This window comes from Talaromyces rugulosus, chromosome VI (genome assembly GCF_013368755.1).
Source record: "Talaromyces rugulosus chromosome VI, complete sequence".
Classification (NCBI taxonomy): Eukaryota; Fungi; Ascomycota; class Eurotiomycetes; order Eurotiales; family Trichocomaceae; genus Talaromyces; species Talaromyces rugulosus.
The window spans coordinates 855,241-873,848 of record NC_049566.1 but is presented as its reverse complement, the minus strand read 5'-3'; the positions used below and the strand labels follow the sequence as shown (position 1 = coordinate 873,848).

Genomic DNA, 18,608 nt, shown 5'->3' with positions numbered 1-18,608 from the left:
CGTCGCTCGAGTAGCTCGCCCTGGAGATGGGGTCTCAATCTGCGCGTCGCCAGCAATCCGATGGGATATGCCCAGCAACACGCATCTCAGCCGCACCTTTGATCCTGTACAGTTCTGCTGCTTTGCGTTCGCAAACGGCGCCCAGCCGAGGATCCATATCTTTCTTGTCCTTTTTGACCAGCGCGTTCCACTTTCCCACCAAATGGATGACTGCGTCGTTAAAGATCGTTGGCGAATGAACCCGCAACGCCAGATTCCCCCACTGGATCGGACTCGCCAGAATTGACCGGTAGAGCAACTGGCCCTGGCGCACGAGGGCATTGTCCACATGAGGACGCACAGCCACGGCAGCGTCGATGCTTTCGGCGGTGTCCATCAGACGCACGCACTTCTCGAGAACTGTTTGAAGGGTAGAGCCTTTGAGGTCCGGCTCGACGTTGTAGAATGTGCCAAAGAGGTTTCTCCAGCAGTCTATTGTGTGTTGCGTGATGGCTGTTTCGTAGATACTGCTCAGAAAATCATGTGGGCTCATGCTACTCAGAGTTGCGCGGCCATATCTATCAACATCCTAATAAAGAAAGAAGAAAAAGAGAACCAGTTAGCAAACCTCACGGAAGAACCCCCTTTCTTGTAGAATGATCTACTACCTTTCTTACAAAAATCCCATTCGGATGATCCCGAGACTGCTCCAACTCAAGCTTGAATCGCGTCTTCGCGCCAGCCCGTTCGGCAGCTTTGGCTAGATTCGCTGCATGCTCTTGCGCGAGTAGTCTTCCCATGAACCGGGGAGAGCAGCGTCTCAAGACGTCTGCATGAAGATGGTAGATTTCGCTGGGGGGGATGGAGATGAGAACGTCACCGTTGTTGAAGTTAGGGAAGGTGAAAGGGCTGTGAGATTGGCCGAATTCGACGTCCATGTTTTTTCTCTTTCCTTTTCTCGAGCTAGGAGATGGTTATGTGGATGGAGACTTCCTGGGAGTCGGATTTTTAGAGTAAGAGAAGAAGTAGTGAGAGGAGGCAGTGAGAGGAGGCAGCGAGAAGATAAATAATATATAGTGAAAGGATATAGTGAAAAATATGGTCAAAAGATGTGGTGTAAAAGATACGATCAAGAAGATGGTCAAGAGGATGGAAAAGATGGAAAAGGTGGTCAAGAAGATGGAAAAGGTGGAAAAGATGGTCAAAAAGATGGTCAAAAAGATGGTCAAAAAGATGGTCAAAAAGATGGTCAAAAAGATGGTCAAAAAGATGGTCAAAAAGATGGTCAAAAAGATGGTCAAAAAGATGGTCAAAAAGATGGTCAAAAAGATGGTCAAAAAGATGGTCGAAAAGATGGAAAATATGGAAGGTGGAAAAGATGGTCAAGAAGATGGAAAAGATGGAAAAGGTGGTCAAAAGATGGTAAAAAGATGTGGTGAAAAGTCGCTCTCAGAGAACGTGAGCGACGGGACTCGATTTCTTGTAGAGGCTGCTATCATTTCAAGATCATTTATGTCTATTAGGTTAGGCACCAGTCAGATATCATGTATATTCCGACAACAACAGTGAGAGAAGTGTGTGCGATTGTATAAATAGCAGCTCAAAACGCCTGCAATGCATCTATCTACAACGTCGGGCCCCAGTCCAGTACGAAACAACACCGCACGTAGCATCCCCAAAGCTCCTGACGAATGCAAACCGTGGTGAAACCAAAAAAAAAAAATTAATCCCAACAAGAAAACTCACATCTCATCTCGAGACTCAAGCCCACTCATCTCAAATCGTCTGTACAGCACATCCCAAAAGGCAAAAAACACAAACCAGAAGTATCCAAAACATCACATAAACAACAACAGAGTACCACCTTTTCATTTCAAATTCGCATAAAATGGGCCAGATTCATCATGGCCAAAAAAATAAAAACAGAACAAAGAATCGCACACAAAGACTCATCATTAGTAGTCGTGGAGGCCCCATTCCTCCAGTCAACCCCCGATAGGCAGTGGCGTCCATTTTACCACGTTAGATTAAACTCCAAGCAACCTCGACCTTGTTATTTCAAACATATAATTTTCATAGACGCCGATTATTTCTCCCTCAAAAGGCCGTGCAGAGTAAGGTGAAGGATAGAAAAGTAGTGTATTCCGGAGCAAGAGGTATCCAGTTTCAAAGGCTCCTGACGAGAAGATAGGCAAGTCCTTTTTTACGTCTGAAAACAAGAGGCACCGGGTTTCGTCCATTTGGTAATATAAATCCTGGATAAATGACCCGGGCTTAAAAAAGAGAAACGTCAAAGCGGAAATCCTGGGATGTCACTCCCATGGGATCAAAAGCAGGCCACCCCTAACGAGGCCTTCGGTGAGGGTCTCTGTTCTGCTGTGGCCGGTTGGCTCCGGGTCTGTGCTGCTCGGGATACGCCTCTGGGGTATATCTGGTTTCCATTGGTGCGCCCGAGGCTGTGGTAACAGGAGGGTAGCCCATGCCGGATGTCACGTTGGGATAATCCGATTCATTTTCATAACCGGGACCCGGGTAACGAGGTGCCGCGTTTCTCCCTTCAAAGGGGTAGTTAGGTTGACCAGTATAAGTGTATGCAGGGTGGGAATCCGGGGCCGATATAGGCGGAGGGTTTTGCCCAGAGTAAGGACCCTGCTGGGGAGGTGATGCATACGCATTCTGAGGGAAGCCAGGGGATTGTGAGCTAGTGTAAGCGGGTGTTCCATAATGCGGCGGCTGGTGTCCGCCGCCATATTGAGGCTGTTGTGGGTAGGGATCCATGTATTGATTAGGTGGCGGGTTGAATGTTGCTGGCGATGGGCCTCCTCCTCCTCCTCCTCCTTGTTGTTGTTGACGCATTTCATGGATTGACGACGAAGCGTAGCTCGCTGGAGGCGTGTTAGGGCTTCGAGACCTACGTATATCTTGAACATAAGTACCTCTTGAGTATCCCATGTCAGCTCTGCGTGCAACTTCTTGTTCCCATCGAGCCGAGTCGGCTTTCAAGTCGGTAATCATTTCCTAGAGAAGTAACCTTATTAGCTTTGTATTTTCTTGGTGGCAGTTCGCTTGGTCCAAAACATACAGAAGTCAAATTCCGATAAGCACGGATTAAGTAGCCTTGGCGGCCCTGTGGAATTAGGTCAGTACTCCGGTAGTGGAACGGCGTTTTTTCTACGCAAAAAAAAAAGAAGAAAAAAAGCTGGGTTGTAAACGAACTTGATGTGATCCAGGTTTTACGAGTGCATCGTTTCCTAGGTATCTGCAAATATCGGCCTGAATAACCTCCCGGCTGATACCGTCTCCGGAAATAAAGTATTCATTGTGGCGCTCCGGGCGCTCATATCCTCGTCCGGCCATTTTGTCCTGAAGGCAGCAGAATGGGGAAAAAGCAGAACAAGTGACAAGTCCACGGCCAGTAGACAATTATACAAAGGTCCTTTTCTTCCGATCCGGGTGGGGGAAAAAAACAAAGCGGTCCAGGGGCAAAGAATTCCAGTGGCTTGTTATTTTTTAGGTTTCTGGTCGACTCCGATGGCAACCTTGGTTCAGGGCGGCAAAGAGACAGTAGAGGAATCCACACGGCGATATACGGGCAATCCACGGACAGGTCGCAAGTATAGAAATACACGCACACACACACACGTCTGGGTTATATATATCACTCCACGGGACTGAGCAGGTCTATGCTCGAACCTGACAGATAATCAAGGCGACTGATATGCAACGGAAATTCCTAGCTCAAAACCGGACTGGCTGAGTATCCTTGGGACAAAAAGGCAAGGTCGAAAGAGTCTTGGCACATCAACCGAGACAAGAGACGCAAGCAAGGCGACGATGGAATAGCGAAAGTAGAGAGAGAGGAGAAAAGCAAGGAGACAGATCGATCCTGGGGGGTAGAAAAAGTCCAATGGGAAAGCAATAACAAGGCTTCCTTTATTTGGCTCCTGTGGAATTCTGGAGTCCTCCTGTAAACGGTCTGGCTTGTGTTTTTCTGTGTTGTTGTTGTCGTTTTTCTTGTTGTTTTCTCCTTTGGCAAACACCCACACACATACACACACACACAGTCTGTCTTGTTATATATATGTCCGGAATAGTCCTCTCTGTGGAAGAGCAGGTCGACGGGGGATGAGCAGCCGACACACAGGGCCAGCAGAATGAAGGAGAGGAAACGGAGGGAGAGTCGCGAGCAGGGGAGGGAGCGGACGACGGGTTAAGATAAGCACACGGAGCAGGAAGAAAGAGGGGAGGCGGCGAGGAGGGGCGGGCGAAGGAGACGGTTGTGGGCGCCTGGTGGGTTGCGACGCCCGTGGTTGGCTGCGCGGCCTTGTTGGCGGCCCAGCAGCCTTTGGGCTGTCGTTGTCGCTGCTCACCGTCTCTGGTGCCACGAGACAGCAGAGACGAGCCTGGTCTAGACGGGCTTTTGCCTATTATTCAATTGCTCTACGCATTACGCTGCATGCTGTCCCACCACGGCTACAGCCTATCTATCCACAAGCGCCATCGTGCAGCCGCTGTGTTTGATATCTGGCTTTTGCACGCCGTCTCGACAAAGTAATAATACGTCTGTTGGGCAGGGCTGAAGGACTGGCTATTATTATGAGACGTCATGATCCTCCAGGATTCCGGTTGTCTGGATTTGACATGTCCTGGCGGATGGCAGTTGTGCCTAGTATAGCATCCCTCACAATAATTGTCGTAGATCCATGTTGCGTCCCTGGCTCGTGCTGCCGGTAACTCGGCTTGGTGACACCTTCGGCCTGAGCGTTTGATGCTTATTCAGGCGACGATCCGTAAGAAGCCCTGTGACTGCCTGCCTAGGACCCTGGGTTGTGTACGGAGTACTGGCGAGTCATTCCAGCGAGTGACGATGCCGGATTCCGTATAATCATTGTTGAAGGAGAATATTCCTCCACTGTGGCAATAAGAACCATTGATCAACACAGCCTGAAGAGGCTACTAGCGTGCAAAGCTTTGCAAGAAGACACGCTCAGGTCCACGGGGTATCGTGGGTTGGGCCGTAATGCGTGCTAGCTTTGGGCATTAGCTCTGCTAGTCAGCCTGGGCTGCAGGTGGCCAATCGCTATGCTGGGACCGCAGGCGAGCTGGCCGCCAATCATCGCCACCACAGGGGCTTTGCAAATTGCAGCAGGCTTTTTATCTGCTGTGAGACGTGAGAGGCTGGGTTGTTGCGTAACATTGTAGAATAATAATAATAACAAAGTTGTGCGTGTTGTTGTGTTGTTGTGGTGGAAATGCAAACCCGGCAAACATGCCCAGGCCTGGTCACGGGACTTGTCGGTCCGGCCCGCAAAAGGAATTATTGCCCTACGCTATATCCGGTTAGCCTTTTTTATGTCTGCGTTATGTAAGATTTGCTGCCATACTGCCTCGTCGGGATCGAAACATCAGGCACTGACTTATTGCTGATACGAGGCAATGGGGGTTGAAGCCTGAAGCTAAAACTAGATATGGGTTTTCACCAATCAAATTCTTTGCGAAAAGATCAGGCCCAGACTCAAACATTGTTAGCAGAAGTAAATCATGTGTTAGAAGAAATTATATAATTTAAAAATGAAACAAGAAATCATATATTGTATTTGGTCAGAAAGAACTGCATAAACTTCTTCTACTAGAGGTTAAGCCCTCCCGGAAGAAATTACTCTAGGCACATGACCAGTTGACCTATATTAGCGCCGCCTGTACAAGTATTTCGAGCTGTCCGCTCGTCGACATCAACAAACAAATGCAAAGGGTACGAATGCTTGCGTCGATCTCACGGCCACCGAATAATCACAGAATAGCTTCCCTCTTTTTAGTGTAACAATGCACCTAGTGACAACCAGGTCCAAAGCAATCACTATGGGGAAACAATGGATAAGTTAGGAAGCCGGACGAGAGCTGACAAAGCTGCGAATGACACCCCAAATAGCGCTTACAACGGTACCAATGGTGGCAGCCGCCTATTATATCCTGTCAGTATGGATTCAAAAACTGGATGGTTCGATTAACGTACGCAGATGGCCGTCTTAGTTTGAGATGTATAGTTTGGGGGCATAGTTGACCCCTAGTCACTGAATTTAGACACCCGGACAAGTGCAAAAGAGTCCACTTTGGGGGGCCGCTGACCGGTGGTGTAAATTTAGTGGTTGGGAGTCAGAACCGCTGATCGGGGGTCAAAAAATGAGGCGAATATACTGTGCCACGAGGACGCCATCGAGGCTTCCAATAGCGAGGGGGCCGCATTTCTCAAGCCAATGCCTGAAAAGCAGTAAACACTAGTAAACAGACTGCTAGGAAAAACTTGGCGAGCATCCATATCCTAGACTCTTCTGGGTGATGTATGTGAGTGTAAACAACGAGATAGGCCAACAGGCCCGAAAGGATGGCTTGAAGGGAAAGCAAAAAGGTTAGGCTGGGCCTGACTTGTCGTTTCTCATCGGCCATTGTGAATGTGTCAAAATTCCCTGCCATTATCTGAGAGAAATGATTCGGGGATAAAATAAAAGGAGATGATAACAACATTTTTGAAGTCATGTTGAAATAATGTACGGATAATTAGCGTCCGCGACCCCCGCTAGTGTGGTCGAGATCGAGGCGCTTGCCGATCGTGCAGCATCATCTCATCATCTCATCTCAACAGCTTTCTTGTCGTCTCTACAAGAAGAATGTGAACACACATACATCTCGACCATGGACAATTGATCGCAGAATGTCGTCTCCGCCCGCTTTTATCCCCTCCTCGCCGGGCGCCTCTTCCAAACCATCCGCCTACACATACCGCCACCTCCAGCAGCTCCGTCAAAACTCCGCGACGAGTCCATTGAGAGTAGTAGCGCACATCGACCTCGATGCCTTTTACGCGCAATGCGAGATGGTCCGGCTGGGGACACCGCGCGACACGCCCTTGGCCGTTCAGCAGTGGGGTTCGCTCATTGCCATCAACTACGCCGCGCGGCCGTTTGAGATTACTCGTATGCTGCCGGCAGTCGAAGCGAAGAAAAAGTGTCCCGACTTGGTCCTCCAGCATGTCGCGACGTTCCGAGAAGGCGAGGGTGGGAAATGGGCATACCGGGAAGACGCCGCCAGCAGCATCCAGACGGACAAAGTGTCGCTAGACCCGTATCGAGCAGAATCGCGCAAGATCTTGAGTACAATAAAAGAAGAGCTCTCTAGATGGAGGGACGAGCTTGTTCGTAGCCAGGCAGATGGTGCATTTACTGACTTGCTGGCTGCACGGATGGAAAAGGCTTCTGTCGACGAAGTCTTCATTGACTTGTCATCGCTAGTCTATGCTACACTGTGGCAGCGCTATCCGGAGTTGCAAAAGCCTCCTGCAACTGACAATAGGATTACTCCTTTACCTGCTCCCCCAACAACGGCATTGGCCTGGTCCCCGGATGACGGCCTGGTTGACCTCGACGAGAACGATGCAGAAGAAGACGACCCAGATTGGGACGATATCGGCATGCAGATTGGTGCCGAGATTGTACGCTCGGTGCGCGCTGCAGTTTGGGAGAAACTGACTTATACGTGTTCCGCAGGGATCGCGCGGAACAAGATGATGGCGAAGCTGGGAAGCGCATGCAACAAACCCGATAAGCAAACCATTGTCCGAAACCGCGCTATTCAAAAGTTCCTCGGAGGCTTCAAGTTTACAAAAATCCGCATGCTCGGAGGGAAACTGGGCGATCAAATCAGTGCCGAGTTTGGAACTGAACAGGTCAATGATCTTTTGAAAGTGACGGCCGATCAGTTCAAAGCTAAGCTAGACGACGACACTGCCGTCTGGCTGTATAATATTATTCGTGGGGTTGATGCTAGCGAAGTCAACACGCGCGTGCAGATCAAGTCGATGCTCTCCGCCAAATCCTTCCGTCCTTATATCAACACGATGGACCAAGCTGAGAAGTGGTTGCGCATCTTTGCAGCAGATCTCTATAACCGGCTGATCGAGGACGGTCTTCTTGAAAAAAGGCGTCGACCAAAAACAATTACTCTGCATCATCGAACGGGTGCTCAGGTCCACTCAAAACAATTGCCCATTCCGGGTGGGAAGATGATCGAGGAGGACATCCTCTTTGATCTATCCCGAGATTTGCTGAGACAGGTCAATGCCGAGGGACGAGCCTGGCCAGTTTCAAACCTGTCTTTGAGTGTCGGCGGGTTTGAGGACGGCCCAACCAACAACAAGGCCATTGATAGCTTTTTTGCGCCAGGCCGAATAAGTAGTCCCGTTGTCGACACGCCGGCGGCCAAGGTTGGAAATTCAATCGAATCAGTCGATGGAGGAAATCCGGCGAAAAAGAGAAAAACTGCGACGAGCGGGATTGGGCGGTTTTTCAAACAGATGGACAGCGAAGTTGAAAGCGACGATGCCACGCCTCCAGCAACACACCTTGAAGAACATCTTGAAACTTGTCAAGCTACTGAAATGCCTTTTATTACTACCGAAGTAGGCCAAGAAAGCGCAGAGCCCTTTGGAGTCTACGTGTGTCCCCGCTGCAATCAGCGAGTTGACGAGTACCAGCGCGACGAACATGAAGACTGGCATTTTGCCAAGGATCTCGAGGCGCAAGAGGTCCAAGCAGACCGGACCTCGCAAGACATTGTACAGCAGTTGTCCAGAAGACCAGCAGCAGCTCCAGACCGCAAGAAGGCTCGGCCTCGGGAGACGAAAGCAGAAAAGGGGCAGAAAAGGCTGTTTTTTGGATAGAACAAGGATTTTTTATGTGAGATGATGAAGACGATTTATGTTATGATACCCTATACTAGAACAATTACTATATATTCAACAGAATAAGAATGGCTTATTGAGCACGTGAAGCAGTACGTCAGCGGCAGCGGCCGCAGCCTCAAGTGGGGAAGAGGGGACAACAAGCAAATGACATCAGCCAACAAAACACATCAGACCACCACAACAAAATCACTCTCATTTATCATTACTGTCAGCCTTGACCAGACAGTCTGGGACAAGCTTCATCAGAAGCTCCCGTGACTTATTATTATTGAAACGCCCTGGGAGTGCACTTCTTAGTCTGACCCCGTTGGCTGGTTCAACCGGTACATGCATGTGTGTGTTTTTATTTTCGTTTTTTGCAGATTTGCGTGTCTACTCTCTTTTTCCTCTCGATAAATGTACGAAGCCTTGATGATAGTCACTCACGGTATTTCAAAGCCCCTCAAAATAAGCTAGAAAGCTACCATCGTCACATCTACAATGTCTCGACGCGGCCGTCGTCCCGTCGACTACTACGAAGAGGATGAGGAGGAGGAAGAAAGGGAAGAAATAATCGACGAACCTAGTCGACGCAGACGAGACCTAGACGAGCAATACGTCGAGCCCGAGCTCGAAAGCAGCCGCCATCGGCGCCGTCCTGCTCCCCTTCGCCGTGAACCTACACCTCCACATCTTAGGCGTGAAGTTGAAGAACTCATTCGTACGCGCGAGAAAGCACGAGAAGAACCTGAGCGGTTGATAAGGCGGTCTAGGGGTGATGATAATGATGATGATGATGTGCGGCGCTATGAGAAGGATTATCTAGAGGAGGATGTCGACGATAAGCGTGATCGTCTTCCAGAGAGGGAGGAGACTGAAGAAATGTATATCCGCCGCGGGTCTTTGCCACCGCGAGATCGATCTAGACGGAGACGGGTATCGCTAGATGACGAGAGGCTTGAAAGACGGAGGTCTCGAGATGAGGAGGATGTCATGCTCGAAACGCAAGAGCTTTCGCCGCCAGTCTACAAAGACAAGTTTGATCAGTTACTCCGCGAAGACGAAAAACGCACACGACGAAGGCGAGCTAAAAGTCGCGAGGTCGAAGAAAGGGAGTTTGAAGAACGAGAGGAAACAGAAATCCCCATCCGTCGACGCAATCGCTCGCCGCCACTTCGAGATGAGATTATTGCTGACAAGCTCCGTCGACGGTCTCTGCTGTCCCAAGACGAGCGAGATGAAGAAGAAGAACGGTTTCTCCGCCACCGAGACCGCTCTTCCCGAAGACACCTAGTCCGGGATGATCGCGAGGAGATCCTGCTTCGTCATCGGGATGCCTCACTGCCTCCACGGGACGAGCCAGAGAGGATCCGGAGACGCAGGTCATTGCCGGGGCGTGATGAAGAAGACGACATCTTTCTTCGTCGCCGAGATCACTCTGTGCCAACGAGAGACGACCGTGAAGACGAAATTCTAATTCGGCACAAAGAGCGACCACCGCACGCTGATAGAGATGAGATTCGTATTCGTCATCGTGAGCGTTCAGGGTCCGAGCGAGATGACGACCGAGACGAAGTGAGGATTCGGCGAAAAGAACGATTGCATTCACATCGAGACGCTGAGGACGATTTCCTTGAGGAAGTTCGTGTTCGTCGACGCCATTCGTTACCTCCTGAAGATGAAGAAGACGAAGTAATTCGTCCAAGGCGGTTAGTCGAAGATGACGAGCGTGAGGAAATATTGGTTCATAGAGGGAGACGAGATCACAACAAAAAGCCTCTAGCTTCTGGAGGCGATCGAGATGAAATTTATTTCCGCGATGAACCTGGCAGAGAAAAAGTCGAATTCCGTCACACTCATGGCCCCCCTTCGGTCAAGTCGTCTCAGTCCCGTCAGGGGTCGGTGGAACGAGAGGATATTATTCGTCGTAGCGAGCACAAGGGACGAGCAGGTCGGAGCAGGCTCGAGAGGGAGCTCTCTCGCCAAAGTGAGGCGGCCTCCTCGTCGTCTGAATCATCGCCTGAGGAGCCGCCATCGGTCATACGCAAACCGCCCATTGTCCAAGAGGTCATTACGCACCACCGCCATATTGAGAGTAAGCTTTGAATCATCTTGCATCATCTTTGGTTTGCATAAAGTACGTGTACTAACTTATCAGGCTACGAAAAAGCATCGCCTTCGCTGCGGCTCAGCGTTGATGACACCAAGTCACGGGCCGGGATTGACGAGGTTGAACTACGAGAGCGGTATGTAGCAGAGTAAACTGGCCCACCGCGTTACTAATACCTTCTTCTAGTGGTGATCGAAATGGAGATATTCATGAAAAGATCACGATCGAACACCGCCATCAAGACCGCAGTCCCTCACCGTCTCTAAGACGGCAACCCCCAGTCGAAGAAGAAGAGGAGATTATCGAGCGTTCCAGGTCTGACGACGGCCACCACAGCCGGAGCAAAGAGATTATGATCTTGGAGCGAGAGGCCGAGAGAGACTATCTCGCCGAAGACTTGGATCGCGTGAAGGAAAAACGCAAAAAAAGGTACACGGAAGTCACCAAAGACCTCGTCGTACGAGAAGCCATCGAGCGAGCAGGCTACGATTACGACGAGACTGACCGCGACTTCTACATCTACAAATACCTCCGCTATGTATGTCAATGATCCCCCGTTCCTCGTACCTTTTTGTCCGTCTAATCTTATCGTGAATGAACAGGATGATGTTTCGAGACTGGTCGAAATGACCGAGGATATCCGGCAATCGCGGCGCGAGCGAATGCGTCGCGAACGAGATATCCTGCCTCCTCCCCCTCATCTGCCACCAGCCCCTCGCCCTCCCATGCGAGATGCGTATCGAGAACGCGATGTGTTTGTAGAGGGAACACGGCCGCGTCGGCGTTATCGTGAGGTTTGACCGCATCAACTGAATGTAGACACCACATACTTTCCACAGAATATCACTCACAAATGGCATGGGGGGGATATGGGGACAACCCCTGAGTTTGTGGCACACTGGTAATAATCTAAATTCAATTCATTATTACTAGCTCCATATTAAATATACCGTTGTACCACGGTCCTTGCAGGTGGGTCGAACCAACCAGGAGATTTTTTTTTTGGTTTCCAGTGGAACGTACCACGGGTACCTGAAGTAGGGAACGGGAAGGATACTTTAAATTTCTGCTGTGTGACGCGACACGTAAGATTCACGGCAGATGAGAATAAATAAGAAAAATGGAGCAGTTGATGTATCACCAAAAGAAAAGTTGGTCTACTGGGTATCGAACGACACCCAAAATGGACAAATTACAGTGCAACCAATACAACAATGCAAAGTGGAAGTAGGAATTTCTAGTGTGATAGTGCTAATAACATGACTGATGAGGTCTTCATAGTAACGATACTGAAGACTTCTGCATCATGTTTATGCAGTCTAGTCTTGGCAATACTAATAGATATACGTAGATAGAGCTTCAAAGTTGTTTGTAAAGAAAAGATAGTTAATTCTTTATATACAACTAGTTTGAAAGATATTACTAATATTTATCTCTGTAATATCTACAATTTAATATTTATATAGGTACTCTTCCAGTTTGGGGGGACTATACATTCAGCCACTGCGGTCACGTGGAAGCAACCTATGAAACAAAGAAAACAGTATTTATCAGCGAACCACACACAAATCCTGTAATAATCTTTACACACAGTCAATTCAGTTTATTTCCATCAGGAAAAGCTGTCTCATGCCATCCAGAGCACCAATATCTTGCTGCCCAGTTCGACAAATCTCGTGTGTAATCGACTAAATTTGGGCATAATTAATATATTATAATTTTCTAGATTATATTAATTCAGATCGTGATTTTACTCTCAATTTATTCTTGTTAAAAGCAAGATTATTAGGCCTATTTTCATTCAAGGCGGTAAGCACATGTTGGGCGGAAAGAGTTTCTTCTTCTATCAAAGTATCAAAGACCCGTTAAGCTTACCACAACACCTCTACACCTCTCAGAATGCAGTCCAGTTTGACGCCCCAGCCCCTTGCATATCTCATGCGGTACCACCGAGAACTATTTGTAGACCCGTTGTTCTGGACTTCCCGTCATTTGGGTCTGGTAGGATGTCGCTTCAAGCTGCTCGAGTCGACGGAGTACACTCAGGACAACACCGATGTGCATCAAGCTCAAAACAACAACAACAACAACAACAACAACAACGATACGCATGAATTCTCCGACACCAGTCACGAACTCGTTCGTGTACCACTACTTCCTCTATCAGATCCTGAGCGATTTGCGAAAAACCGCGCACCCCTTATGAAGCTCTCCACCCTGTACCGTATTCTAGAGTATGAGGGAGGCCCTTTCGAAGAGCATCGGTAAGCAACACCATCTATCCATGGACAACTAGGTGAGTGAAGCATATAACTGACGATATTAATCAACAGCAAAAAAGGACCAAAGTTCTTCTTCTCAGGCCAGGAGATTCATCGACCAAAATCTGTCGTGTTTGGCCGTCGCAAACAAGCCAGCCAACCACCTCTTGACGATGATTCCCAAATTTTGGTAGGCTACTTTGACTACACATGGGCCATTTGCGGTCGCAAAGATAAATTTCAGGCTAGAAGCCATCCGGGCAATGGCAACAACGCGCCTGTCGGGCGTCTCTATCAAAAACGGCTGGCCCAAATAACCCCAACCAATTGGCAGGAGGACCCATACTTTGTTTGTATCCTGCTGTCTATTGCACAGCTACAAGAACGATCTCTCACGACTAAAGATAGAAAAACGCATACAGTACGTCTTCCTGAACACGAAAGTACTCTCCCAAAGCCTAACATTTATAGTCTCGTCTTCTCGTGGCAAAGTGGCAAGACTGTGAGTTTATTCATCTTTATGAGGCTCAATTTACCTCTGAGCTTCTGGAAGCGATTAAAAATCCCAAAAATGCCACGACCTATACGAACTGGCCGACCATCACGCAGAAAAAGATCCCTTTCAAGCCCTTTGACACTTTTCGGCAGCGTCTTGTGGCCGAGCTGTTACTTCCGGCAAATCAAGACGGTCCCATTGCCTCGGATATCAAAGGGGGTGACGTTGATGTGACTTTTCCAGCGAAACGACCGCACGAACAAGGAGAGGAGATGCGGATAGTGAGACGCAAGGTAGACATGGGCTGTGGGGATTGAGATTAGCATTGTTATGGGATGCTCCAACAAGCCTAAGGCATTCATGCCTCTACTCCAAGTAAAATGCGTTAGATGAAACACCGGGACCTGAATAGGATTGAATATCAGCAGGGTCATCGTGACCTGAATTCCCCACCGTGAGTGGCTGGAATATCAACCGAAACAATCGACTCACGCTTGCACTCCCCTATCAGATATTGATGAATTTCGGCTGGAAGATCAGATTATACCAGACATTGACGAAGCTCTGGTTTTGAAATCCGAGTGTAAAGCAACTAACCCCCTTTCTGATTGAAGAATAAACACACTTTTGGTGGCTGATATATCACATACGTGAGCATGGCAACATCGAAATCCATCATCTCTAGCTAGTACTAGCGAATTTCAGGTCATATAACCCCTGGTTATACGGTATTTACTAATTAAATCTCGCTTATTCTAAACATTTTATATAGGGGGTGAGGGAAAAACAAGGGTGTTCCTTTGAGGATATTATTCTTGTTTCATGGTACGTAGTAAATACGCAAGTGTAAACAGTGCAAAATTGAGAGCGACCAAGTGGGCTGGGACATCCTGCTGCGCCCCTGTGGCGTTATGTGGGGCTGCTTCGCTGTAACGTATAGTATGGTATGGTGTATACCCTCAGTCCTGTTTATGCACTCGATCATTTATATTTGTACTCTGTATATACTGTAAGTAGATATGTTATTATGCAGTCACTCTAAGCTAAAGAGTACCATTGTATAGTTCTGCGCGTCCTTGACGAGTCAGCAGCCGACAAGTCAGTTCTTGGCCGATCCACTGCTGGGGCTCTAGCAACAAGTCTTTGTTTCAGGATCGGTCCAAACATTTGAAGCATCGGTGTGTGAGCCTCTGAGGTCATCAAAAGGTTTCCCCGCCTGTTGAATCAGCAATGACTGAGTTGGTAGCAGATCAGATCGGGCTGGAAAGGGCTTGAGTCTTGACATCAATGATTATAATAATACCAAAGATCTGGCCTGGATGTGTAACTCTATATACGTAGTTGATTCATTTGTAGAGTCATAGATTAGGTAAGAAGGGTCCCTGTCAGCAGTGCCGGCATTTGATCCTCCTCGTTACCCGGAGGATTCACTTTTATAATATGCAATAATAATAATAAATAATTATTACGTCGATGTCTCGGACAGCCGATCGATGGGCGTCCGTCAGCGTTGTTGGTTGGCCGCGTTTCTCGAGAACCATGGCTTGGGGCAGAGGGGCCGCTGTGGCGTTATATTTACCATGCAATTGGCTGGTACTTACCAGTGGTACTTGTACGGGCTGTGTATTATGTACCGCGCAGATGGTATCATTTTGATATTGTTATTGTTAGATAGTGTTTTTCTGCATTTGATGCATTGTACTTGTGTACTGTGTACAGGTGACCCAGAAATGTATGCATGGTGCTACAAGACATGATTACCTAGTCGGGATTGTAACTATTTAAGAGCATCGTGGAACCTGAATCAAGTGTTTCATTGCCACAACGGTAGTCAACAGGCTGTGAGACATGTTTCTCCTCTTTTTGTCTTGGTGGTGTGGTTGTGTGATGCTATGGTGTATGGTGTATGGTGTATGATGTTATACTGCGTTATCTCCCCCTCATCTGGAGCCGGGTGCGCCGGCTTTAAACCAAGTCCTAAATCCGACAAGGACATTTCAGTTATGATTCTACCAAACAACAAATACTAAATGCGGTGTGGTAGTAGTACTACCAGATTATACATTTCACTCAGGAATGAACAGTGTTTCTCGGAGAATGTGGACTTTAAATGGCGACTGATGCGATCGGCGCATGGGTGGCAAGAATCATGGGATGAACATCATTCCACACGTCGCACTAGCTCAGATAAGACCGCGCCAGCCATTGACATTATTATCATTAAAAAACAATGAGTTTTTCCATGTGACGATCGCATCGCAAGTAGTACTAAGTAGTCAGTACCCTCTTGATCAGGCCATCCATTAGTATCGAGACCGTACCGTATCCGTATGTATACGTATCGACCAGATCCACAAGCGGTTAGACAGTGGAGCCAGATTCCCCGGCGAGTGGCACAGCGATTGGCTGATAGCCAGGCACATCCGTAGATGATGACGGGTGCAATCTATAGCGGCCCCGCCGGGCAGACCAATGGTAAAAGCACAGGTGGGTCTGTATTGATTTGCTAGTGTTTACACTTTACAAGCGTCAACATGCACAGCAGCATTCACCAGATCAATCAACATCAACATCATCAACATGATCAATATCATCGCCATCACTTCCTAGATCTACTGCTATTGTTTCTCAGATCCATGTCATCATCCGTGTCGTTCTCGCTCACCGCCGAGTCGACTGCAAGTAACTTTTAAGTAACACATCCCACGCCCCTAAATCGGTGCAAAAGCCCCGGCTAAGCCTATTCAGGCCAGGCCAGATTCCTTTTCTGCCAAGTTCCAGAGGCCACTAAAGATTTTAGTCGCTGCTCTCCGATCGCTGTCATCTGTTCCACCGGCCTGCCTACCTTTTCTGCCTGCCTTCTTTCATCCCTCCACCACCACCACCACCACCACCACACCACGCCTCTCACCTTCCCCCATCGCCAACCTCAACGTCGACTTATCGCCCATCACCACTGCTACCCTCGTCCATTGTCGACTTTAGCTCTCACAGAGTCTGATCCATTGCCCTCGTGAACCAACCCCCCAGCAGCCATTGGGCTCCCATTCCGATCTGCCCGGTCAGGGGCCCCGACAATGCTGTTCGAGTCCCAGTAAACAGCCCGTCACAACCTTTGCTTCACAGGGAGCTTGCTCTCGACCCGGCTTGTTGGTCAGTACTGCTATTCCGTTGTTTTTTTCAGCCTGTTAGGTTCTTTTAGGCTTGTACTGACAGGCCATCAGTTGAGCACGCAAGGTCCAAATCAATCGGCCCTGAAGATATCATCCCATATCGGTCAATGGTGGTATTGACTGGGGTTGAACATCGCCAAAGAAGCCAATTGTCAGGGCACACCTCAATACCCGCCGAACCATGAAGTTCTCCCCCATCACGACCCGGCTTGCCGCCGTGACCTGCTTGCTTGCGTCCTCGCCGGCCGTCGCTTTGACCATTTCATACTGCTCCAAGGAGAACACTGCAGCTTCAGATACACTCGGTACGACTCAAATTTCCGCCTTGAATTTCCCCGGCAATTACTGACTGTCCCTAGTATCGAGCATATACCAATCCAATGGACGTTGTGAAAGTCAATGCAATGCAGACTACGCCTTTGCCGTGGTCCAGTACAAAAGCTGCTGGTGCTCCAACTACGTTCCTGGAGACCAGGCTTCCGTTTCAGATTGTGACAGCCCTTGCCCTGGCTACCCAGACGACCTCTGCGGAAATTCGGACAAGGGCCTCTATGGCTATATTGCCATGAGCAATGTGCAACCGTCAGGAACATCGGGGGCTGCAGGATCAACGAGTAGCACGGGCACGTCTTCGGTTAGTGGTCTTTTTCTTTGGTCGAACATATTGCACTTGCCCTTTCCCTAAACCCTTCTCTCCCTACTCGAATGTGTTGTGTGGGATTCCTTGGTGGGCTAGTGCAAACTCATACGTGTTGGGTTTAACAACCGCACAGGGGAGCATGACCACTACCCAGTCTACACCCCAGACGGAAACAATCACTGTAACTGCGTCTAATTCAGTCCCTTCGACATTGACAACCTCGCTCTCTCCCGTACGATCCACTCAATGGAGTCTACGATCACCCGGGCTGACTTGACGATGTGTAGGTCTCTTCCGCCAGTTCCACGTCCAGCGGAGATTCGACTACGACGACGGCTCCCAATATCTCGGTCCATACTGTAGCTGGACAACCGGTTACCGTCACCGTTGGCAATCCCGATCCCGCCCAAACGTCGGATGCTTCAGCCACCACGGGCCAGAAGTCATCTTCATTGAGCGGAGGTGCCATTGCCGGAATTGTTATTGGCTGCTTGTTGGGTGTTGGTGCTTTGGCTGCTGCTGGACTGTGGTTCTTCTTCTTTGGCCGTCGGCGCAACGAACCGACCGAAAAGTCGCCTACTCCCGAGTCGAGATACGACCCGAGCACTCCCGGTACTACATCGGACACCCACCGCCAGAGCAGGGGTTCCCAGATGACTTTTATGCGAAATTTTATGGGCTCGAGCGAGCCGAAGTCGGCCACATCGCCGAACGACTTTCTCAACCCGAACCAAGCGTTCACCGACAATCGCATGAAGAAGGGCGCACCATTGTATCAAAGCGGAGGCCGGCACAGTGCGGTGTCCCTTCGCGACGAGGAGGATTATTCTCGGCCGGTTTTGAGGGTGAGTGGACCAGGCTTGACTGATGTGGATGGAAATATACTGACTTGATATACAGCTTACCAACCCGGATTAATCGAGGGCACATTTCATTATTTCATGCACGGGATGGCGAAAATCGTTTCTCTACTTGAGCCTTTTGATACCCACCCCATGGATCTACCCAATTCAAACTATTCAAACTATTTAGCGAATGCACATCGCCCTTGGCCGTGTTTTGAGGCAGGGCAAAGCGATCATAATGTCATCCCCGGTAAAATCAGCGACATGGACGGTTTCAACATGCGGGGGATGCTTTCGAGCACATACATTTGGCAGGGCTACGGCCTTGTCCTGTTTTTGGAGGGAGTATTCATGTTCTTTACAATTATTTTCTATTTCGCGTTTAATC

The 18,608-nt window shown here is 48.9% G+C and overlaps 7 protein-coding genes across 7 annotated transcripts; 5 read left to right on the top strand and 2 right to left on the bottom strand.

Annotated features, from left to right (window-relative positions):
* Positions 1-34: 34 nt before the first annotated feature.
* Positions 35-917, bottom strand: TRUGW13939_10649 (uncharacterized protein; the record flags this gene model as incomplete). The annotated part of the gene is made up of 2 exons (XM_035493760.1): positions 35-568; positions 657-917. 2 exons carry the CDS (start codon positions 915-917, stop codon positions 35-37), a joined length of 795 nt encoding a protein of 264 aa, XP_035349653.1.
* Positions 918-1,077: 160 nt separating this feature from the next.
* TRUGW13939_10648 (uncharacterized protein) lies at positions 1,078-1,686 on the top strand (the record flags this gene model as incomplete). Its single annotated transcript, XM_035493759.1, has 2 exons — positions 1,078-1,401; positions 1,576-1,686. 2 exons carry the CDS (start codon positions 1,078-1,080, stop codon positions 1,684-1,686), a joined length of 435 nt encoding a protein of 144 aa, XP_035349652.1.
* Positions 1,687-2,322: 636 nt separating this feature from the next.
* Positions 2,323-3,336, bottom strand: TRUGW13939_10647 (uncharacterized protein; the record flags this gene model as incomplete). Its single annotated transcript, XM_035493758.1, has 4 exons — positions 2,323-2,864; positions 2,916-2,997; positions 3,062-3,106; positions 3,196-3,336. 4 exons carry the CDS (start codon positions 3,334-3,336, stop codon positions 2,323-2,325), a joined length of 810 nt encoding a protein of 269 aa, XP_035349651.1.
* A 3,352-nt stretch (positions 3,337-6,688) lies between these two features.
* On the top strand, positions 6,689-8,692 carry TRUGW13939_10646 (uncharacterized protein; the record flags this gene model as incomplete). Its single annotated transcript, XM_035493757.1, has 1 exon — positions 6,689-8,692. The coding sequence occupies one exon, from the start codon at positions 6,689-6,691 to the stop codon at positions 8,690-8,692; it is 2,004 nt and encodes a 667-aa protein (XP_035349650.1).
* Positions 8,693-9,196: 504 nt separating this feature from the next.
* On the top strand, positions 9,197-11,605 carry TRUGW13939_10645 (uncharacterized protein; the record flags this gene model as incomplete). Its single annotated transcript, XM_035493756.1, has 4 exons — positions 9,197-10,790; positions 10,854-10,941; positions 10,992-11,343; positions 11,408-11,605. The coding sequence occupies 4 exons, from the start codon at positions 9,197-9,199 to the stop codon at positions 11,603-11,605; spliced, it is 2,232 nt and encodes a 743-aa protein (XP_035349649.1).
* A 1,099-nt stretch (positions 11,606-12,704) lies between these two features.
* TRUGW13939_10644 (uncharacterized protein) lies at positions 12,705-13,879 on the top strand (the record flags this gene model as incomplete). The annotated part of the gene is made up of 3 exons (XM_035493755.1): positions 12,705-13,069; positions 13,139-13,487; positions 13,538-13,879. The coding sequence occupies 3 exons, from the start codon at positions 12,705-12,707 to the stop codon at positions 13,877-13,879; spliced, it is 1,056 nt and encodes a 351-aa protein (XP_035349648.1).
* Positions 13,880-16,916: 3,037 nt separating this feature from the next.
* On the top strand, positions 16,917-18,293 carry TRUGW13939_10643 (uncharacterized protein; the record flags this gene model as incomplete). Its single annotated transcript, XM_035493754.1, has 5 exons — positions 16,917-17,040; positions 17,095-17,369; positions 17,509-17,607; positions 17,663-18,220; positions 18,276-18,293. The coding sequence occupies 5 exons, from the start codon at positions 16,917-16,919 to the stop codon at positions 18,291-18,293; spliced, it is 1,074 nt and encodes a 357-aa protein (XP_035349647.1).
* Positions 18,294-18,608: the final 315 nt, after the last annotated feature.